The 23,839-nt window shown below is 36.0% G+C and overlaps 1 protein-coding gene across 1 annotated transcript in view; it reads left to right on the top strand.

Annotated features, from left to right (window-relative positions):
- SESTD1 (SEC14 and spectrin domains 1) overlaps positions 1-23,576 on the top strand; it is a 42,601-nt gene extending 19,025 nt beyond the window's left edge. Inside the window, exons 5-17 of the mRNA XM_009872140.1 lie at positions 466-579; positions 2,697-2,794; positions 3,167-3,222; positions 4,603-4,814; positions 8,137-8,259; positions 11,358-11,552; positions 12,132-12,246; positions 13,384-13,543; positions 16,085-16,166; positions 16,479-16,601; positions 17,857-18,048; positions 20,361-20,482; positions 22,816-23,576. Coding sequence (XP_009870442.1) covers positions 466-579; positions 2,697-2,794; positions 3,167-3,222; positions 4,603-4,814; positions 8,137-8,259; positions 11,358-11,552; positions 12,132-12,246; positions 13,384-13,543; positions 16,085-16,166; positions 16,479-16,601; positions 17,857-18,048; positions 20,361-20,482; positions 22,816-22,945 — 1,722 coding nt within the window. The 3' untranslated portion in view covers positions 22,946-23,576. The remainder of the gene's footprint in view (positions 1-465; positions 580-2,696; positions 2,795-3,166; positions 3,223-4,602; positions 4,815-8,136; positions 8,260-11,357; positions 11,553-12,131; positions 12,247-13,383; positions 13,544-16,084; positions 16,167-16,478; positions 16,602-17,856; positions 18,049-20,360; positions 20,483-22,815) is intronic.
- The last annotated feature ends 263 nt before the right edge of the window (positions 23,577-23,839 follow it).

The raw sequence follows: 23,839 nt of genomic DNA, 5'->3' as shown, positions 1-23,839 counted from the left end.
TTTGTAGCCTTTTTGTAGCCTTTTTGTACCAAAATCACCTCTGGAACTGGAAGTATTGCAAGAGAATAGTAAGAGTACTAAGTGCTTTGCAGTATGATATTTTGTTGTTATATTCATTAAGAATAGATTGTGTGTGTGGTCTGTGACTTAAAAAGCATCAGTTACTTCAAGCAACATATTTCATTTTCCAGTTGTAAATAGATAAGGTGGTACAGATGATGCTCTTACACGCTTATGCATGAGATCTACACAGCATATCAAAATTACCTGGGTTTTTTTAGGCCCACGTTAATTGCAACCAGCCATACTTCACGTAAACAGTTAACTGTAAACAGGCCGCTTGCTCTGAACCACAGAAAGATCTGCTTAGTAATACTGGACCCATGTAAAACAACTTCTCAAGTACCTAAGGAGAAATACAGGTGCTGCTTACAAGTGTACCTGAAATTTCTTTTATTGTTGCAGGTTATTTTAGTATCTGCCAACAAGCTGACTCGATATATAGAGCCATGCCAACTGACAGAAGATTTCGGTGGAACTCTCACCTATGATCACATGGATTGGTTGAATAAGAGGCTGGTTAGTTTCCCGTTTCTTTTATTCCAAATGTCTTATTCTTGAGCCATGAATTTTGATTTCTGTAGAAACTGCGAAGTGTGTAGAAATTGTCATATGTGTTGTAGTGCAGTTCAAATGCATGAATAGTCTTATGGTGATAACTAACACTGCAGTTGCTGAAGGAATCATAAAGCTAATGTAATCAATTTGTTGAACCAATGACTTCTGTAGTGAAGCTCTTCTGTAGACCCTCACTCCAGAAGAGCCTAAGTATATGGTATAGTCGCTGCAAAGTGAAATTGCTTGGTTGCTGATAGGAGAAATCCAAAACAAGGAGGAAATATCTGGAGTCTGCAGATCTTCCAGGGTTCTCTTAGGCCTTGGTTCATGTGGACCGAGAGCTAGGTTTTAAACTATCCTACACCAAAACCTCTGTCAGTGCAGTTTGCCCAGTAGATACAGAGATGCAAGAAATGTTTAGGAGGAAAAACACTCCCAAACGATTTATAGACACAAATTGTTTAGGCGACTGTTAGTGTACATAGCATTCCGGAATATTTTTAAGCTGTTCTTCATTGATGCTTATTTTTCAGTTACTTAAATTGAGTTTTCAATGCAGTACTTTATTTTCAGTGAAACAGCATACTCTGTTCCTGGGTAATCTATTCTTAAAGTGTGCATCTCTACCTAGGATCTCCAGGTGAAGTCCTGGACAAGGAGTACTCTGCAGTGTGCCCCAACCACAGCTGTCCAAAGCCTTCAAACATACCTTGCAGCCCATTTCACAGCAGTATTTTCCCCTCAAGAAATTTGAGAGCTTATACCATGTGTACTATGTTTCTTGCTTGCTGAGTCTTGGCGAACCGTGCTTTCAGACCCAGGGTCAGAGAGAGCATCATCTGCTGGATACCTTTTTTCTTATGGTCTTTATGTGTGTGTGCATTTAGGGCAAGGCAGGTTGTTTCTTCTCTGCCTGAAACCAAGAATGCCTGAACATGTAGAAGGGAAGGGAAATCTAGTATTTTCATTGTCCTTCATTTTTGTCTGTTGTATGCAAAGCTAGCTTCTAGTCACTTATTCCTGCATTCACAACATTTGTTAGGATTTTGCTTCAGCTCTAGCTGGGATTTTTGCTTTGTATTTGGTTTAGACTACAACTGAATTTTTTTTTCCTCCTGTCTCTTTTATCTTGCCTTTTTTCACTTGGTTTCTATATTTGTGAAGAATCTTCTCCATTGCAACGCCTGAATTCTGAAAATAGATAATGGGGCAGAAAGGTTGTCTGAAGTACTAACTGAAGAATAGTTCACAATTGTTTCTCTATTTTAGTTGTATGGATAAACATTTTTCCTTTTTTAAGAAGTTCATTTAGTATGCATTTTATAAGCCGGTATTATAAATTGCTTTTTAAGAATTGACGCCTCATGTCCTTTTCAGTTTTCCATGAAGTTCAAGATAGGTTAAGAAAAGTTCATCTGTAGGCTATTGATTAATAATTAATGCCAAAAAGAAAGTTACTGCACGTGTCAAGGCACTTGACCATGCTCAGTTCTGTTTCAAAACCAACCCTCAGAAGTCAGGTACTCCATACAGGTCCTGTCATCTGAGATCAGAAGCCTCTATAAACAAAAACAATAATGAGGATACTTCTTTCTGTTTTATACATATTTCTTTTATCTTAGTTACTTATTACAATATAGCCCATGTTAGTAGTGAATAAAAGCTACAATATTAACATATTTTATTATTTTAATCCATTCAAATGAGCTCTCAGATATTTGTGTAATGTCTCGATTCTCTAGAACTATCCTTAATATCTACTTAAAGGTTTAAATGAAGTAGATATCTGCATAAGAACTTACAGATTTTGCAGAAATCTTAGAATTTTCAGAATTCAGTTAATTGTTATATTCAGCGTAACATTTAGTATCTCCCAAGGTGTCTTAGTGCTCTTAGTTGTTCCCTGAACAAAACTATGTTTTCCATTCTTTCTACCCTACCATCTGAATGTTGGAAGATTGTGCTGTGTAAAGATTGAAGTATACTAACAGAAATAGTGGGTAAATTTGCACTCATGCCTTCAATATTGCCACTTATCTAATTTTCACTTCTTATATTAAAACCTTCCTCTTATTTAGGTATTTGAAAAGTTCACGAAAGAATCAACATCCTTACTGGATGAGCTTGCTCTGATTAACAATGGAGGTGATAAAGGAACTCAACAAGAAAGAGAGAGGTGTGTGATTGACTTTTTTAATTAATGGGTTTGAATTAAAAAGTTTGATTGGGAATCCAAACCATACTGAAAATAGGATATGCCTGAAATATTTTGAGATGCGTAAAGAAGTTCTGGAAGTTTATAATGTATACTAAAAAATTCGTCAGACTATTGACTTAGATGCAGCTGCACTTATGTTGTGATACAATGAATTGGAGATGTGAGGATTTCAGAGTCGGGAAAGAAATGCAGAGTCTCTCAACATCGGATAGCTCTGGCCTTGGTTGAAGTTCTTAATGTTACCATAATACAAATTATTAATAATATGTTTGTTACTTAATTACGTAAAGTTTATTGGTATTCATGATATGTTTTGTTATTTTATTCAAGATCAATAGATTTGAACTTCCTTCCATCAGTTGATCCTGAGATGGTATTGCAGACAGGTATAGTAAGTTGAAAAATGATAATGTTGGTCCATAAAGTAATGTTTTAAGCCCTAAGCGAAAACACAGAGGTCACAATAATTATCTTAGCCATCATGACAGTATAACAGGCTTATCAATGTTGAGTTAAACAAAAGTGATGTTAGCAAATAAATGGAAGAACTTCAAATGTTTCTTTTTAAGTGTAGTTTTTAATAATCCCGATAACATCTTTCTAGTATTACTGTAATGAATATGGTAAATTTTGAGAATACATTGTTTCTAGGTGATGTCAATATGCTTTATAGAATGAATTCATATATACACCAAATAGTTATGATACAGATAGAGTTGTGTAGGAAAATACTGTCTTTGTGTCAGCCTAGTTCTGACCTGACCATCTGTAAAAGCGAAGTATATAGTTTTCTGACTATTTACTGTTTAGGCTCTCTCTTCAGTATTAAACAATGTGGGGTTCTTTTGAGATTTTTTTTTTTCAGGGTGAATTTTCTGCTGACAATAAAGTATGATAAACTGTTGATTTGGTGTATAAATTTGCTTAAAGATTTTTGCCTTTGTAGAATAAGAAGTAATGAGTAGTGTTAAGGTGGTGATCAGAGTCTGAGTGCTAAGAATCTTTATCTCATATCTTCCTACACACTAATATGTGAATCACATGTAATATTTGTTACAGACAACTACTGGCTTTACTTGCCCTATGTGTAAAGTTTTAGCTTATTTAAGTGTGAGGTGATACCATTTGAGTTAAAAGGTGCAACAGTAGGTCTGCCGTGGTCTTTGAAGTTTTGAAAGTATGAAATCTTGAGAATAAAAAAATTGTGCTCTCCACAATTAAACTTTCCCATCTCTAAAGAGTTAATGTGACCCAGCTGAGGCTTTAGATAGAAGGCTTCTGTCTTCCACAGTTAGAAGTATTGTTGCTTTCATAAACTTGAAATCCACCTATGTAGTTCTTAGAATTTGATAAGAATCTGGTTTGTTCTAGATCATTCATTCAATCTATGAAAATGAAGTGAGAGAAGTGCTTTGGATACTATGTAGTATTTTGAAGTAGACCAGAGCATTCGTAATTGCTTCAGTCTCAAGATTATGCTGCTTGACGCTAACCAATACAATTATCAATCTGAATGTTAGTCATGGTATTTTTTTATCTAAAATATACCATGTGATTTCTACCCTATTTTATGACTGATAATAACCCCACAGACTGTGGCCAGTGCTCTGCATGTAATGATATCATTAAATGTGTCCATTGCATGAAAGATCAACACCTGCAAAAATATACCACTGCATGGTATAAAAGCAGGTGTGCTTATTAGTAGTATTTTGTGCTTGTGTTTTGAAACTAAATTAACCACATCGCTATATGCATTCTTAAAGGTCATGAGTTACTATCTGAGTTACAACAGCGTCGATTCAATGGTTCAGATGGAGGGGTGTCCTGGTCTCCAATGGATGATGAACTGCTTGCTCAGCCACAGGTCATGAAGCTGCTGGACTCGCTCCGAGAGCAGTACACCCGCTACCAGGAAGTTTGCAGGCAACGCAGCAAGCGCACACAACTGGAAGAGATTCAGCAGAAGGTGATGCAGGTAAGCCTGGAGCTGGTTTGGAAGACTGTGAGGTGGCAGCTTGAGCTCATGTCCCAGTCTGTCTCCTGCTAAACTGAGAATCAGAAGTGAGAGCTCCATGTCTCCTTTTGCTCCTCAAATGGCATCACACTGGTTTGACTCGATGTTTTGCATTGTGACTGCTCTGATGAATTTGCAAAGGCTGTTCTAATATGTGGAGGTGATTAGAACTGTGCTCTCTTGCCATCACACTGAAGAACTTTCACATTGTCCCTTTGTTGTGTCCTGTGGCAACGTACTGCTGTGTTGTTGTCGGAGGCACAAATGTCTGACCTGTTAGCAGAGAGGAACATTCACAAATGAGACGTATTCTACTTGAGAGTTGGAAACTTTCCCCCTGCTTGTGTTGTTTTAAGTTCTTGTTACTGAAGATAAGCCATTATTTATTCCTTTGTTTGTCTAATACTTGGTGTTTAAACCAAGTTTAAGTGTTTAAACTCTTTGGTTTTTTAAGGAGTTTTTTTTAAAGTGTTTTGTTTTTTTTTTTCTCAGTAATGAATACAAACCTTCCTAATCCATCCTGTGTTAAAGGTCATAATGAATTGGTTTGGTCCTTTGGAAACAGGCGTGTAATTAGCAGTTTCAACACTTTCTCATCAGAGTCTTGGTAGAGAAAATCAAGGAAATGGAATTAATTTATTCCTCTTGTGTTTATTACTTGGAATTAGATTCATGTATTTTTATACTCTGTATAGTTTGAATATGCAGAAAATGAAATGGATGTTGCTTTTAACCTTTTAACATTGGCATTTTTAATGCATGAGAAGTACAAATCAAGTACTTGCACTTCACGACATTCCAAGTATGAGTAAAGATAAAAACTAATCAGTCTTGTTATTTCTGACACTGAAAATATAATTCTGCTGAGGAAATAATTTTCACTTACGTTGTGATTCAGCTTATTATAAAACAGAGTCTCACTACGCTGTTTTACCAAGCTAATCAGTTTAGTATAAAGGGCATTTAAAGCTCTTTGAATGGTTTACAACTGTATGGAAAAAGTCACTAAATCGAGAAATTTCTTTAGTTTCCTTTTGGTTTATGGGAGAAAGTTAGACTAACGGAAATGTAATATGATAATGATGGAGTGGGGGAAACCATGGAATTTATTTTACCAAAACAAACAGAAGTTGCAGTATAACATGCTTGTAACGTTTTCAGTTGGAATGAATGTGTACGTTGAAAGTCTTTCCCTTCTGTTGCTCATTTTTATTTTTTAATGCTTTGATTTCCTATTAGCTTTCGTTACAAGTATAGTTTTATTTCGTTCTTTGTATAACTACTTACACTGCTGACCACTCCGGATTTGCTTTTGTGTTCCTGTTTATTTTTCACTATTTGCTGCTACTGCTGACTATATGAACTGCTTAGTTCCTACTAGTGTTTCAAATGTCTCTTATCCATAACCATCTCCCTTTGTTTCTGCCTTCAATATCCTACCCTCTCTTTTTAACTACCACTCTGACTTCTGTTCCATAATTTCGCCTCCCTTTCCTTTATCTTTCATTCTGCAGTGTAAAGAAGTCAGTGATTTCCAGATGTTTTCTGACAAGCAGTTCTACTAAACAGACTGCTGATGACCACCTCTGTTACCATAAATTCTAGCTTTGTCCCTTTGCAGAGGTGTTAATTACTATTTTTCTAATCTTAATTATCAAAAATTGTCAGACCTTGCAGTGGTCTAGTCATTAACCATTAAAAAATGTCTTATGAAAATAACATTATTTCTTGCTGCAAGTCCCCTAGTTGACTCTTCTCAGTTCAAGTACCTGTCACAGGAGAATAGCCGTGTACTGAGCTGAGCAAAGCACTGTCAGAGGCGACACAGTAGTTGCTGGAAACCTGTAAGGGGGATGCAGTCGTGGTCTGAGGGGCACTGCGAAGCAGGCGCCTTGCGTGCTGTTTCAGACTTACATGAGAGCTGCTGTTTCAGTGTGCGAGTGTTCCAGGCCACCCTGAGGTTACAGGGGGATGCCGGGGTGCCTTCACTTCTAGATCCATTCCACATTTAACCAGCAGCAGCTGTGCAGAGGTGCTGAGCATAACAGGATGTTTCTCTTTAAACAAACAGAACTTAGAACTGCAGAGTCTTAATAGACACTAGAAATGATAAAGGCTCAGGATACTTTTGGAGCAGATACTATGAGCTGTGAAATAGCACTTCTTGGAGGAATGCAAAAAATGGTGGATGAGAAGACAGTTGTGATGACTAAAAGATGGGGTGAATTGTGTAAATTTCTGTAATGGTGGTGGTCGTTCCTGATTCCTGTTGCAACGTAGCCTTAGCAGCACCAGGAAAATGGTGCAGTCACTCTTCATCATTTGTCTTCGTGGCTATGGTGTTACATTGTGTATTGTATTATATTTCCTGAAAAACTGTGTGAAGCTGTTCTGTCATCTTTGTTCAAACAAAAGTCACATTAAAGAGAGGAAGCTGGCTTCCTATGCTTTTTCATTAAGGTTCAGAATGTGGGGGTATTTCTTTATTTCCTCACTTCAGGACTCCAGTAGACTTTTGCATTAGGTTTTATCACAACTGTCTGTTTTCTTGGTATTAAAAAATTACCATAAAATTTTGTTATAGATGTCATCTGATAATTCAAATATGTATAAGGAACCCAAAATTTGAGTTAATCTATGAATAATATTAACATGAAATGACATAGTTTCAAAATATAACAAGGTAAATCCATAATTGTATTCCTATGACCCTGCAGGTTTCTGCAAAGGCAGATCCCAAGTAATGCAGTCATTAAGACTCTGTAAGAGGCTTCTGTTATTTGCATAGAGCAAACTGAAAGACATGTGAAATGCTAAGTTGTGCGAATTTAATTTTGGTGTAAGTGCATATTCTCTGCTTAAGTGTTAATATATTACACAAAATGAGGAGAAATCTCTGAGGTGTGAGGTTGAATACAGCTGTGCATTGTAATTCATTTAGGCAAAAAAAAAAAATCTTGTTTGAATATGGGAGGTACCTGATCAAGAAAGTTGTGGTTTAAGCTCTTTTATGGACAGAGATGGGAAACGGCAAGTACGTATGTGACAAATCTTTTGCTAGCTGCCCTGTGCTTTCGTGGAGCTGTCAGGACAAGGTTAATGAAAAGTAATTTCTCCTTAAATTGTTTGAGTATATGAATGGATTCAATGAGAATTTACTGATCCCAAAAAGATATTTTCCATAAACATATGCTTACTTTCACATATTTCTGCTTTTGTTACAAAGTTCTCTTTTTTTACCAGTGTTCATGTAACTGATTTATTTTTGTCATCTTATTGACAGGTAGTCAATTGGCTTGAAGGACCTGGATCAGAACAGCTAAGAACGCAGTGGGGAATAGGTGATTCAATTAGAGCTTCACAAGCTTTGCAACAAAAACATGAAGAGATCGAGAGTCAGCACAGTGTGAGATTTCCCATACCCTTTTCAAGTAGCAAAATAATTCTGAGTACATGGAGTTATGAGCAATGTATTTTGGTTATGAGTATCTAGGAATTTTGTGTAGTGCATGATATTGTGGGTTACAGAGGGAAATACCCGAGAGGTTTAAGAACTTCACGTGTACAGGTAATTACTATCTTTTGTTTTCTGGTGTAAAAAATAATAAACCTAAAGAAAATAACAGAAATTATTATGTTACAGCAGTTCTTAAATTTTCATGTTGAGGAGGAGGAGTAAATTTCCTTTTTCCTCTCTGCCAAAATGCTGAGAAGTCCTGTACTTCTCAGGTGAATAAGTTAATATTTTTGTATTTATTAAACTATACTTACCAGCAGCTGAAACTGCATTAACACTTTCATTGATCAAGACTTAAAATGTAGTTTATGTTCATAATAAAATCTTGAGGAGGCTATTTTCTAACTGTACTGGCTTGATATCCTTGCTTCTAATTTTGAAGACTTCCTGAGGTTCAGTAGAATTTTGTCTCCATCAGGTGATTAACTGTAATTGAGATATGAATGCTCAATTTTTCCAAGGGGAGTTTTGCTCATAGTGACTTTCCTCTTGTCTGACTTTCCTTGGTGTAGACATTAAAAATTCTGTCTGCTTTCCCAAGTTCCCTTTATGGTCATGACAAAGAAAATAGTCACTGGCTTTTAACTTTCCCGACGTAATTTTGAAAGAACACCAAAACACCAAACAAAACAACAAAAAAAAAAAACAGAGAAAAAACCCCAGATGCCACCCTCCCAAAACCTACCCCAAAACAAACAACCCAAACCTTTAGTCTGAGAAACTGCTTTGACTGCACAGATTCTATTGACTACATCTCTGCTGAGTGCAATTTCCCCGCTCAGATGCAGAAGTGTGTGTTGGAGGTGTCTGTTTGGTCACGTAAATCTCATCTCCTCTGTCTTGTTGCTTTAAGCTCTTCAAGCGATGTTCCGCTTTTAAAACCAGTACACTCTCGTCCAGTAAATATCCTCATTGGAGAGGAAAAAAAAAAATTCCCAGGCTAGTTCATTGACAAAAGTAATTATGAATATCCTTTAGTCGTATTAGAGAAAACAAGACTAAATATACTCTGTTCTCACTTGGGTGTCTGTAACGGAGAATTATGCTTTAGCTGGGGCTAAATACTGAAGTTTGGAGACTGGCCCACAGTTTGTGCATCACTAAAGCCCTGGTGGTGGAACGCTGCTCAGGTGCTGGCAGGAGTTTGTGGAAACAACGGTCAGACAATAATTTTTTAATTTTATGCCAAAGAAGTAGTTAGGTGACCACTGGCCAATATTAAATTTAGATTCCTGTTTATAAATTAAAGGCATTTTTTTATAACAGTACTGGAAAAATGTGCTTTGCTGTTTTGATTTGCGAACATCTTGTAATAGCTGAGTGTACTCCTCTTTTATTTTCCTGTTGTTTTTTCCCTCTCCTAATAATTGAATTGACAGCTAGAATGCTTGCTTTCTTTCATGTCCTATTTATTGTTTATTATATTCCTTCTGTTTTGATGATATTTGCAGAAATGTGTGATTTGTTTTAAAATTTGTTGTAAATGTTGGCCTTTTCTCCATGGTTTTGAGCTGTCCTGTACAGCTGTGCTTACCTTTCCCCTATGGAAAGGATCAGAAACACACTTCTTAGATCTGGTTTGCTACTCTCTCAATTTCGGAGACAGCTTAGCCAAAAATCAATTACAGCAACTGTTGCCTACTTTAATGCTAAAAACGTATTTAAATGCTAAAAGTAAAAACTAATAATTACTAATCTAGATATTTTTTGTGTGAATTCTTAACTTGTCACACTCAATAAGGTAATAACAAGAGTTTAGTTGTGTAAACTGAGTTTATTGAACCTATATATCTATAGCACGTGTGTGAAAATTAAAGCTGTTTCCATATTACGTCATCTTAGTTGCCCCTCTTGAGGTAGATGAGAGATTTATTCTGCTCTTAAGTTTTTGGCTGACTGCTAATTTAACTTTTTCATTACTTTTTTTCCTTCCTTGCATCTTTTCGTATGCTGTTTCTTCCTGTGAGCAGATGGTAGAAGTGGCTTTGGGTAAAAAGAAAGAAAATTTCAGAATATGGATATTTATACTCATGTTTTGCATGCTTTGTAAATAAATGATGCAAAAGCTGAAGGCATAATTTAAAAAAGTTGCAAACATCCCAGTAGGAATGTGACAAGGATACTAATTAAGCCAGATATTTTAGGCCAATAGATGGTGCTATGCTGTAGCATTAGAAGTGCATAAGACATTTGAAGGTCACTTTAGTGTAGGCCAAAATAAAAGCTGTTGAGCAAACATGTTTTGCTTTACAGGCATCTCAGTCATGGAAGATGTGAATGTAATCTTGATATATCAAGTCACTTTTAAATCTCCAAGAACTGTTAAATATTTGAACTATTTTCTTTTGCAAATACACCACCATAATGGCATAACTACTATGCATATATTCAGTAATCAAAGTATTTGAAAAACAAATCTCTGCATTTTGAATTTAGTAGTAAAAAGCTGTACGTGAATACTCTGCTTTATTCAGAAGATAGATATTACTTCCACTTTGTCAAAAGCAGTATTTTTTTCTAAATACTTGGAGAAAATTATTGGTGATTTCAAACATGTCATTGAAACTAACACCTAGATAGTCTTATGGAAAGCTTTTTGTAATAGCTTGCTGCTTGGCAAATGGTCTTTTGTTTCAATATAGCACTGTAGACATGTAAGTATTAGAAATTTGTTGGTTCAGTAAAACAGTTTTAGTGGGATTTTGTGCTGGAATCTAGTAGCCATGCCTTGTAACCTTCCCATCTTTCTGCACTTTTTTTTTAATGCTACAGTACATATATTAAAATGTACTAAGGACTTTGAGTTGATTTGAAATTAGGAATATGTTTTCCTCCTGTGTGAGGCTTCATAATTATAGTGCAAGCTGTAATGAGTTCCTTTTTAAATCTGGTTATTTATTACTAATAGTCTGTGGGTAGATAAATGCCATTGTAAGAGAAATAGAATTATGTTTGGTATTTTAATACTTAATTTTCTTATGTTGTAGGAGTGGTTTGCTGTTTATGTTGAGCTTAATCAGCAGATAGCAGCTCTTCTAAATGCAGGGGATGAGGAGGACCTTGTGGAATTGAAAGCATTGCAGCAACAGCTGAGTGATGTGTGTTACCGGCAGGCCAGTCAGCTGGAATTCAGGCAGAATCTATTACAAGCAGCACTTGAATTCCACAGTGTTGCCCAGGACGTAAGTTTTTCCTTTTAAGTTTTCACAGTCACACCTGTCAATATATTATTGCTTTATTATTATAAATGCTGAATATATTGAGAAAAAATTTAGAGGGAAATATAATGTCACTCAGAAAATGCCTTAAGTCTTCATTTACTGTAACTAAAACACCGAGAAGATGGATTTCCCCTTTTTAGGAGAGGAGTGCTTTGTAGTGTGACTTACATTTCAATAGCATTTGAAATAAAATGGTTGTTAGTTACTAAGTTGCTTTCCCCCTCCCTCTTTGTTTGGGTTTTTTTAGACACATTAATTGAAATGCAACTCGATGTACTTCTCATAGTTTCTTTTTTAAATTGACATTTGTTTCTTATACTTGTCTAAAAAACCTAAAAATCTTGGCTTCCCTCCTCCCCCCACCTAGGATGTGTGCTCTTGGAATTTTATAGGCAGACGGGTCATTCACCTTCATTTCATTTAGATACAAAGAGAATCTTCTAAAATGACAGGTTTCCAAACATTTAGAAAAAGACTGCAGATCCAACCATCCAAATCTCAAACTTTTAATATGAGCAATTACATTGTTTTTCATTTTAGTTGTCTCAGCAATTGGATGGCTTACTAGGAATGTTGTGTGTAGATGTCGCACCAGCAGATGGAGCATCAATTCAACAAACTCTAAAACTACTGGAAGAGAAGTTGAAAAGTGTTGGTAAGCAAAATATTTCTACATTTTAGATACACACATTCTAATGAATGCATTACAAGAACAACCCCCCAAAACAAAACAGTAATTCGACCATTCTCTTTTAAAAAGATAGGAAAAAAAAAATTAGTATCTGTCTCTTCAGGTTGGTAGCTAAGTAATTCTCCACCTACCTACCCCTGCCTTGCTTATGCTATCTATTGTGTAGTAGTTCTATCTGGGAAAATGATCTGGAAATTATTTTCTATTAAGTATTTTACATGTAATATGTATTTGTTATATACCATTATCATGCATTTCATCTGCAAACAATTTTTTTCCTCTCACTATTCATGCTTAGTATCTTAAACATATGTTTAGATGATCTTTTTTTTTGTCTCCGAAACTGACCCATTGATAATTAAGTTTATTATTCATTCAGATTTAGAATGCTTGTACTGAGTATTTCGCAGTAGCTTTGAATGTATATGTTAATAAATGGCACATTTAAGGCTGTAAGACTGTCAAGCATATAGAACAGAATATTTCAATTGGAAGGGATTTATAGCGATCATCTAGTCCAATTTGTGGTAGGAGAAAGAGCTTGGAAGCAAAATGAAATGTAGTAAAAGTAGTTATGATTGGAATATAATAGTTTGATGCATAAACTAGATACTCCTTTAGGAAAACAGATAATAGAGCTGTCAAATAACAGATGTAACAGCAGATTCTAAGGGTTGGCATATTTCAGTACAGGAAAAAGAAGTCAGTCATATCAGATGTATTATGAAGTAGTAACTTCTGCCAGCTGTGGAAGAATGTTTAGGCAACAACCACTTAGCAGTGATAAATATCTTAGGTATTGTGCAACTGTGTGGATGAAAGATGTTAATTAGCTATTTTTATGCTAAATATTTAATACTCACTGTCACCTTTTATTTCTTGCTATTTGCTAGGTCATAATGAAGAGATATGGTTTTGCTATCTTAGTTTAGACAGATGCTCAGTCAAACTTAAAAGTTGTAAAAGACAGTGAAAGATGGATACTAATGTCCTTTTCACTTTCCAGCCGTCCATCTCAAATTCTGTTGCATTTTCTCTCCTTTGAGGAAAAAAATTATGTAAAAAATAAATAAATTTGTGATAATTTTTTTTTTTCATTAGACTTAGGCTTGCAAGGCTTGCGTGAAAAAGGTCAAAGTCTTCTTGATCAGATATCTAACCAGGCATCCTGGGCCTATGGAAAAGATGTGACCATTGAAAACAAAGAAAATGTGGACCACATCCAAGGAGTGATGGAAGATATGCAGCTTAGAAAACAAAGGTAATAACAGTTCTGGTCATTAATATTTTCATGTGCTAATAGGCCACTTACATATTTTTTTATTTTTTAAAGAGATAGTTTCGTTTTATCTTCAGTTAACGGATATAGTACAACTGTAATTTATCTTTGGTATATTTAAAGGGGACAGAAGCTTCCCTGTGTAATCTGTTGTAGCATATTCATAAATCCAAGTGTCTCTTGTATTTTGGTACTAAATGGAGTGTGTGAGTGCATTTCTGTACTTGTAAATGCTCAAGAATTATGCATTCCCTTTATATGGAGTTATAGAATGGATGCAAGAGGCATCTTTTATATGTTAGCACTTTTGAGGTATAATAAGAGTAGAGTAGTGATGATGGCTCTAAAAATATGTATTAGTTATGTACTGACTTATCTTCTGCTTTTTTGTAACCTCTGTCCTTTGAGCATGGCTTTTTCACTCCTAAAGATAGGAAAAAAAAAAGAGAAGGTGTTGGTGGGACAGGGCTCCAGTTTCAAAATGTGTTTTTTGGTGAGTTTTGGAAAAAAGGTAGTGTGGACAGTGAAGTTGTAGTAGGGAAGAATGGTGAGCAGAGCTGCATTTGCAAGAACGCAGCTTCCTTCAATGAAAGGCTTCCTCCAAGCCTTTCATTGATTATTTTTTCTTGAAGATATAATAATACTAGATTGGCTATAGTACTGCCTGTTTTTTGTACTCAACAATGTGAAAGAATCAAATGATTTTGCTCATTATCACTGCTGGAACCCTTGTAGGCAGTAAAGTACTCTCCATAGGAAGTGCCTGAACTTTGAGGGAAATGGATGAACAAAAAGGTCCCTTTAGGGAACAACAAGGTCTAATGAGCATCAAGTTGCTCATTGTAGGAATTAATTCTACCACTCAAATTGTTTTCTTAGGGAGTTTAGTTAGAAACCGTGCATTTTTGTAATGCTTAGATAAGATATTGGTTTAGGTATGTCCTTTGAATCCTAAGTACTCGAACAGAAGTGTTTGTGTTTAGAGGGCCAGCTGCAAAGAACTGTAGAGGACCGCGTGTGGTAAAATAGCAGTTGCAATTCAGTACTGAGAAGAAGTGGGAGAAGGAAAAACTTCATATATTAGACTGTGAATCAGCTACTAACTCCAAGATAAAAGTTGGACAATTTCTGCAAAAATTGCTTTTAGTGTTCAGTGTCAGGAAAAATGTCACTGTGTCACTTCATAAGTCTGTAGTCCATTTCTGGTTTAAGTTTCACACAATTCTGTTCCAGTCTTCAAAAGGGATATGGAATTGTGGAACATCAATTAGAGGATCAAAAAGTCAATAAAATGTTCAGATAAAGGTATGAAGCAGCTTCCAGATGACAAATGATTAAACAAGGTTCTTCCGCCTGGATGAAAGACAAAAAAGTCCAATAAGGACTACTATGTCGCAGTACCATTTAATAGTAATTTTTGTGACACTTCATTTTTTTCCCTCCATTTCTATTGAATGTTTCTTATTATTTATATTCACATAGTATAATGTTAATTTCTAGGGATGTTTTGTTGCTTTAATTATTCTTTCAGAATGCATAAACAGTTTTCTGCATTTTTAGGCAATGAATTTCCTTTCTGTAAGCATCACAGCACTACAAGACATGTAAAAAATGCAGCATGTAACAAACTGTTCTTTGGGAGTGCTTATGTTTGCAACCAGTTTGAAAAAACAGATCCATGCATACCATCTTTTGCATTCACTTATAGTGGTAACTGTTGTTGACATTAGTAATTCCATTTGCTCTGGATGGGAGTCTGAATCTTGCTGTCTGCTTAGAAGGCTCTGAAATTGAAGTGGAAAGGTCATTCTGCTAGATATATTAGCTTAGTTTTCACTGTGGAAAGAAAAGAACTTTCAATACATTTTTAATTCTAACTAGAGAAAGAAGTGCAAAATGTGCTTACTTCAGAATGAGATAATTAGAATTAGTTTTTAAATTAATTAGATTTTGAAATGCTTCCTGGCAAGTTAGAGCAAAGGACACAATTCTGCAAGAGTTCAATTATTGCAATCTTTTAGCTAAAATAAAAAAAAGGAAAGATGTTAGTACATCTCTAAAGAGCCCTTGTTTTATTCACCAAGAAATCCTTGCCCATGAGCTCATGATACAATTCAGATTTAGGCCAGATTTGTCAGTTTTCACCTAGACTTTTGTAGGATAAAGCCTTAGTTAGGTAAGCCTCTGTGTAGCAAATCTTACCTGTGTAACAAGGTAGGGAACCTGCAGTGCTGCTGGAAGGCCTTGTAGCTACTGCTGGTATTACTCTCCATAGCTCAGCCTCATTGAGAGTAGTGACGATTGCAATTTCCATGAGTTGTAATGATCGGTTCTATTTATTGCGTGTTTGGTTATTGTTGTGCGAGATATATGTTGTGGCCAAGCTAAGCAGCACAAAAATGCTTTAATCACCTTTTCATGAACACTTGCACCTTGATGTTGCTCACTATAAGCATTGCTGTCAAGCTCAGCATGTTGTCTTCCGTGCATGTGTTGGTGAGTCTTTTTATGCTACTGTTTAAGGTGTGAGGACATGGTAGATGTGCGTCGACTGAAGATGCTTCAGATGGTACAGTTATTTAAATGTGAAGAGGATGCTGCTCAGGTATGGAAATGCTTACAGAATTTCATCATTCTGGTCTTTGTAGACCACTGATTACACTTCTGGAGGTTGATACTTGTACAGTATTTTTGTCACTTTCAAATTCACATTAGTGAATTCGCACAGTAAAAATAAAGGATATAACAGTGACTGAAAACAGTTTATTTGCTGATTGCATGCATGATCTACCAATTTTTGATATATATCTTTTATTTACATATCAAAAGTATATGCTAATACTGAAGTTACTTCAAGCTTCCAGATTAATTTATTTTTAATTTAATAGTTTTTATTGTTTTAACCTCTGTTATTAAGGCAGTAGAATGGTTAAGTGAACTCTTGGATGCCCTGCTGAAGACACACATCCGCTTGGGAGATGATGCTCAAGAAACAAAAGTTTTACTGGAAAAACATCGAAAATTTGTTGATGTTGCACAGGTGAAGTGAATAATTGTTTTAGCACTATGGGTTTTGTATAGAATTGGTACCTGTGTAGACAACCATGGAGTAGCTGTTACTAGTCTTAATGGTTTGCCTTGATATTTGAATGAATAAATCATGATTGCTGGGATTGGTGATGAGCTTAATGAGATTTTTGAAGCTCCATCAACAGTAGCAACGCTGCAGTTTACTGCCTTAGTTCATCTACTTCATATAGACAACACAAACCACAAAACATAAAGTTCACATTGACTTCCTTAAAAGGCATGCATTTCAAACGGTCCTTATAATGACTTTTGAAGGAATGCAATAAAATGCTGAAATATGGATGAGCTACTTGGTTTCAGTCAATTTTGTGCTCTACTTCATGAGACAGAGCGTGTCTTTCTATTGATTTCCCAGATTTGACAGTTGATGTATGATGGTGCTGCTCATACGAAGAGCTCTGGCACTACCAGTTAGTGGTTGAACAGAGCTGCCAGCTTTAGTTCTTAACTAGAGCAGCCAGCTAATGAATCCTGCTGTACAAGGGCCTGCTGAAATTCACTGAAGTCCCCCGGGCAGGTTTTGCACACCTGTTTGCAAATCATAAGTATGGAAACAGGTGCTGGGTACATGTCAAGTTCTTTCTCATGTGTAAGAACAGATTGTGTACAAGCTGGGCCTTTTTCAGGTGCCTTTTCAGATGTTTATTGCTTTTAGGAATGTCTAATTCAGACTTGCCAATTAACAGACATGATGTTTTCAAATTGCACCTGTTACACTTGCACTGATTTTCTCTCTGTGAGTTAGTGTCAATGACAGGAGGGGTGACTTGCTGTTACAGCCGTGTGTCACAGGGCACCTGGATGTTGGGTGGCCGCAAACATGGTGACGGTGCAGTCAGTCAGCTTGGCAGTAAATATCAAGTATCCCATGTAAGATACAAGAAGCTATTTGAAATTTTCAGGAAGCTCTTTTGCCAGTGTGAATGCTAGACAACAGGGGATTAGATTTTGGGTGTTTGTGGTTTTGGGTTTTTTTTTTAAAAAATCTTTAATTTTAAAGGACATAAGCATTGTTTGGTCATTACAATTTTATTTATACTTAAGCAGCATTTTCTAGTAGACCAGATTAATTCAATATACTTTGTCGACCTAAATTAAAGAGCTTTCATAAACTTGTTTGCCGTCGGTTTAAGATGTTTATTAGCTCCCAAGTTAAAAGCAGAGTTTTTATGTGTGCTTTCTGTCCTATCCCCTCCAACTTCTAGAGTACTTATGATTATGGGAGGCAGTTACTGCAGGCAACTGTTGTCCTTTGCCAGTCCCTGCGATGCACTTCAAGGTCCTCAGGGGACACGCTTCCAAGACTGAACAGAGTGTGGAAACAGTTTACAATAACTTCTGAAGAAAGAGTACACCGGCTTGAAATGGCTGTTACATTTCATTCAAGTGCTGAAAAAGTGAGTGGGTTTTCAAGAATGATAATTTTTTGTCAGAATTTAAGCAAACAACATGAGAAAAAATACACAATTTTTCTTACCTTTCTAAATATTTTTTTTTAAAAAAGGCAGAAAGAAGATTCTGAGTATATTTTTCTAACTTAGTTTCAGTACTTGATGCAATTATTGCTTACATACCTCTGTTGGTATAGGGCCTGCTTCACAAAAAGGACAGCAGCCCTGAAGTTCAGGTGGATTGAGTTGGGGCCAGGAAGAATATTTTTTTATTTTCAGAGGGGAGCTATGATCATAAAGCATTTCTTTGTGTGTTTTAAACTGTAGTTCTTCAAGGAACACTTCCTGATTTGTGTTTCTGTGAAAGGTCATTTAAGATATTTGGAGAGTTAAAAGGAGCATTGCCTTTTAAGCTGTGTGCATGTTGAATACCATATCCTTCTCAGGAACCATGTAAATGAATGCAACTCTCAACAGTTTAGTTTCTATGTGTATTATGTTGCTGTGTCTTGTATTTTACACTTGGAGGGTTTTGAACGTGCTTTCTTCCAAATACCTCTAGCGTGGTAGGGTTTTTGAACGCCTATAAGCAGGTATCTTACCACTGTGCCCAGCTGGATGATGCTGGGAGCCACAGCTGAGTATGAGCACTCAGCTGCGATGTCAGGAGGAGTAGTTGCTAGTCAGTAACAGCTTGCTGAAGTGGGGGAACATTGAAAGACTTCAAATGCCTGAATATTAGACAATGTCCATTAACACAGATCATGAGACACAGGGCCTTTTTGTCCAGAAGATGGTAGAATCATAGAATGTCTTAAGTTGGAAGGGACCTTTAGAGATCGTCTAATCCAACCTCCCTGCCATGGACAGGGGTGCCCTTAACTAGATCAGGATGCTCAAGGCCTCATCAAACCTGGACTTGAACATCTCCAGGGAGGGGGCATCCACAAGCTCTTTGGGCAATCTATTCCAGAGTCTTGCCGTCTTTGTACTGAAGAATTTCTTCCCAGGATCCAATCTAAACCTATTGTCCTTCAATTTAAATCCATTTCCCATTGTCCTATTGCTGGACAGTCTTGTAAAAAGTCCTTCTCCAGCCTTCCTGTAGGTTCCCTTCAGGTATTGGAAGGCAGCTATTAGGTCCCTCTGGAGTCTTCTTGTCTCCAGGCTGAACAATCCCAGCTCCCTCAGCCTGTCCTCATAGCAGAGATGCTCTAGCCCCTGGATCACCTTTGTGACTCTAAGAAATGTTCTTTCTGTGAAAGATGCATTTTCAGAAAAGCAATTTGGAGTGCATATCTCTAATATGGACAGTAAGATTGAATTGAATTACAACTGCAAAGAAACCCCACCTTGCACATATTAAAAGAAAGTTCATTCTGTCATTGAAAAAGAGCATGGATATGAAGATGATTCATATGCTCCTTGCTTTTATTTATTTTTTGTTTGTATTAATGGAAGACACTTTCAATTTGCAGGCACAGGGAGTTGATGGAAGTTCACAAAAGCGGAAAGATATCTATGCTGTCACAGATGGCTGAAAAGAGTTTTACTTCATACCATATTAGAAATCAATGGTTCATAAAATCTTAAAACCATTGATTTTCTCACTCCATATTATAAGCATTCTTTCATTATTGTAGCAAATTGCTATGTTTTTAGGCAATCATAAGCTTAAAAAAAGTAAATGGTTAGCTGAAAATATAGTGCTCTTGTTAAAAAAAAATTCTCTTGCGACATGTGTGAGGAAAATGTGCTGTTAATATCCATGCTGCTTTGGTAAAAAAGAAAGAAGTGGCAGAGGCACAAGTGGAAGAAGATACAGAACTAAGTACTAGTATCAAGTCACGGTCCTGTCTGGAAACACTTGTGTTCAGACTGTTTTAATCTCATCTGTTTTGTGCTAGATGTGGTTTTTACTTTTGAAATGGCTTATAAGAGCCCCTTCGTTATCTGTGTTTATTCCATTTTATATGACTGTCTTGTATGTTTAATGATTCAGGTTACTATTTTTATGCATTTCATATTTCTTGTTGGAATTTTGTGTAGCAAAACTTTTTTTACTGTTTTGTTCCTTCTTAGATGTAGAGCATTCTGGTACAGAGCAGTGATAGCCCTGAACTGGCTTCTCAGTGTAGCTTAATATTTTCCTTTCTTGAATTATATGAATATTTCAATTGATCTCATAAATGTGGCAGTGAAGATGCTGAAGGAGTATTTACTCTGCCAGGTAATGGCACTTAAAGAACTACATGCTATCTCTTCGGTACTTTATTCTGATTTGTTTTGTGTTGTTTTGTTTTGTTTTTTTTAAACAGATATTGCAAGAATGTCCAGAGCAGCCTGAAGCTTTTAATGAAATGGAACAATTTGATGAAATTGAGGCAGTTGGGAAATCGCTGTTGGACAGACTAACAGTGCCTGTAGTTTATCCTGATGGGTATGCAAAATGTTTTCTGCTGCTTTCTAAATATGCTTTTGGTAAAGTTTCATAATTGTCTCATTTGCCCAAGAATCCTGAATGCTTATTGCTGAAATTAAAAAGGCAGTGCACTAATACTTCTTAAAAATTCTTTCTCATCTTTCACAGAAAACAGGCAGGTCTAATTTCAAACATTGAAAAAGTGGTCTTTATTGCTTTTGAAAAGTGATGATTTTTCCACACTTGGTAATGATTAGATTTATGCAGTCTTTACACCAGCTAAGTACATAGAAGTAAGAGAAGAATGACCATTTGTAATGTCTTTTCCCTTAGAAAAGATATCAAATTCAAGTAATAGTACTTTGATTAATTTAGTTGTAATTCTGTCTGAAGTCTTAAACCAGTACATTGAAGATGTAAATCTACATTTGATTTATTCAGCAAATAAAATGGTACTTCTCTTGCAGGTTATTCATACTGCTTAAAAATTGGTGACTGTCTTGAGCTACAAAAGCAAATCAAATCTGAAATCTCAGATGTACCAAAATTCAGATTTGTGTTCAGTAGGATGCACTTCTCCGTTGTGAGGCTGAGCTTGTAGTTAATTTCCTCTACATGAGTATAACCAAGCCTTTGAACTGGTCTCTGGAAGTGTGAGATCCCACACAAATAACAGATGAAATCTGAAATCAGCATTTCGAACTAGAAGCTGAAAGCTTATGAGATGGTATCAGGCAACTGTGTTATGGGTTACCTGCAGTCAGTCTGAAAACTACAGTTACAGGAAGCTGGTCATGAAAATGGATTTCCTGTCATCTTATTTCCAAAATATCATGTTCGCTATGCAATATAGTTCCCTTCAGTAAAGAGTGCTATCCATGAAGATGGACTCAGGCCTTGAACTAATAGTTATTTTTTTACTGCCCTTTCCGTAGTATATTTGAAAATAGTAGAAGATTCTGTAGCTGTGAGGAAAGGGAAAAAAACCTAAAATGAAGTGTGTAATGTTTCTTGAAGTAATTTTATATGACTTTTGTATAGCAGATGTTAGTGACTGGGCAACTGATATTCTTAAAACAGATTTAATTTGCAGATAACTGTTAAAGTAAAACCAAATGTTAGAACCTGGGAAATCTCCCTGTGGAGGAAAAAAAAAAGCTTTCACACTTTGAGGTTTGAATCCTAACACAGCTATAAGTGTATATAAACTCCTGCATTTTAAGTTGACTGAATATTGAATGTTATTTCTGACCTTTCTGACATTTCAGCAGAGTTCTGCATATCCCCTTCTCAGAAGTGGGATCTTAGCTGTACTAAATCCCAGGATCACTCACATTTCATCCCTTGGCATTCTATTTTTGAAGTATTTAATAAACAATTTGCAAAGGATTCACTCATTTGTAGCAATAACACAGAGAATGTCATAAAATGTTTGGAGGCTTCCTCATTGGCCTCTTTACCACTTTGGACTTCTGTCAGTATCTTTCTGAAGGTCCAGATGACTGTTCCTTGTCCTACACGTGGCTTCTAATCTGCATCAGGAGAAACCTACCTGTACTGTGATTCCATGGGCATTTGTGCAACTCCTGTCTGGAGTTCTCTAGTTAAACACTACTCCTGCATGAAATGTGAAATAACTTTTCTGTCTGCTTACACCTGTTCCCCAACACTGTCTGAAGTCCGTTGTCCTACCACTGTTGCCAAAGTCTTCAAGTTCATGATTTGTAATTAGATTTAATACCTGTTCTTCTGCTGAAATGTATATTCTGTTCAAACTCTCCTTTCGCTGACAGCTTGGTTAAGTCTTCAGCTGTTCTTTTGTTGTTTTTGTGAGAGAGAAATCAGCTTACGCAGCCATATGTTCTTTTCAGTTTGAGAGACAGATGACACAATTTGACTTCAGAGACACAGAGTCCTTCAATAATGAGGCAATTGAATAACCTCAGAATTTGTGTATAGGCAGATTTCCTTGGTGGTAATAATACTCAAAACTGCCAGACTGACCTGGAGGAGGTAGTCAAAGAAGGGAAGTAAAAAAAGAACGCTGGTATCGGGAAGCATCTAGTTGCAGTTATAGAAGAGTGCCCTGCTGCTGAGAGAATCTTTTGGGTATAAAAAGGTCATTTAGTATTTGCAATAATTTCATCAAGATCTGCTGTCAAGTCTCATCACTCAAGTCTCCAAAACCTTTTAAAGGTGGCTTTTAAATTTCAAGAGGAAAAAGTGCCTATTTTTCTTATCTGCTTTGTGTTTTCTAGTGCCATTCATATGTATATTTACGTATTGTCTTATTTTCACTGATAAATTTTTGTGGTTCTTTTTTTGTTGTTTTTTGGGATTTTTTTTTTTAGGTCTGAGCAGTACTTTGGGAGCCCAAGTGATATGGCTTCTGCAGCAGAACACATTAGAGAGAAGATGAAGCTAGTTAGCCTGAAAAAGCAGCAGCTGAGACAACCAGAAGCCACTACTCCTGAGAGCTAATAGTGACCCTTGACTATGAATTCATAATAGGACTTCAGTTTGTAATCCAGCATGTTGTTTGCATATTACAGAATTTGGCATAATGTATTAAAATGCATTTCACAGCCGCTGTTAAGTCTCATCTTTTTTTCCAAGTAAATGTTCTCAGCATCTTAACACTGAACATCTATCAAGCCATAATTATTTAACATGCTATGAAACCATAGATTACAAGTATCTTATGAAAATGAACTGTAAACTTTGCACTGAAATTTGCTGTAAAGCTTTACCTGACCTGTCAGCTGCTTCTTAGTTAAACAGCTGATGCAAGCTTTGAATGGTGCTAATGAAAGTGTTAGGAGCTCCATATTACGAAATTGTAGTTCTTTGCTTCCCCCTGCCATGCCCAGGTGATGTAGTAATTTTAGGCTGTAGGTAAAGTTCCTGCAGTGTAGACAGTGGTGACCCTGTAATTTTAATTTGAAATGCTTTTTTTTTTAAAAAAGAAAAGATCATTTTTATTGTGCCAGTATGCAACATGCCCATCAAATCTTTGATATATCAGATTCATTAAACAGATGTTTTCCTATTTGTATTGATAATGTATTAAAAGCTGTTTGTGCTTAATAAAAATCATCTTTTTAAAATCTAATATAAATTTGTTCTGGTCTGTATTCCCAAATGTCATTTGTGTTATATTTGTGACAAATGGTAGCAAAACTCATCACTCCCCCAATGTATTTATGAAGTCTGTATAATTTCTTTTATGAAATAGTATTTAACACGCTGCTTTTGGACTATTATTAATAGAAACAAGAGTCAGTGTTATTTTTTCTTACTTTTTGATAGAAGTATTTACACAAAAGAAAGACAGGATGTGCATATAAGTCTGTATTATTAATAATTGGTTTGTTC

This window comes from Apaloderma vittatum, unplaced genomic scaffold (genome assembly GCF_000703405.1).
Source record: "Apaloderma vittatum isolate BGI_N311 unplaced genomic scaffold, ASM70340v1 scaffold13766, whole genome shotgun sequence".
In the NCBI taxonomy this organism is placed as follows: domain Eukaryota; kingdom Metazoa; phylum Chordata; class Aves; order Trogoniformes; family Trogonidae; genus Apaloderma; species Apaloderma vittatum.
This window is presented reverse-complemented; position numbering and strand designations above follow the sequence as displayed.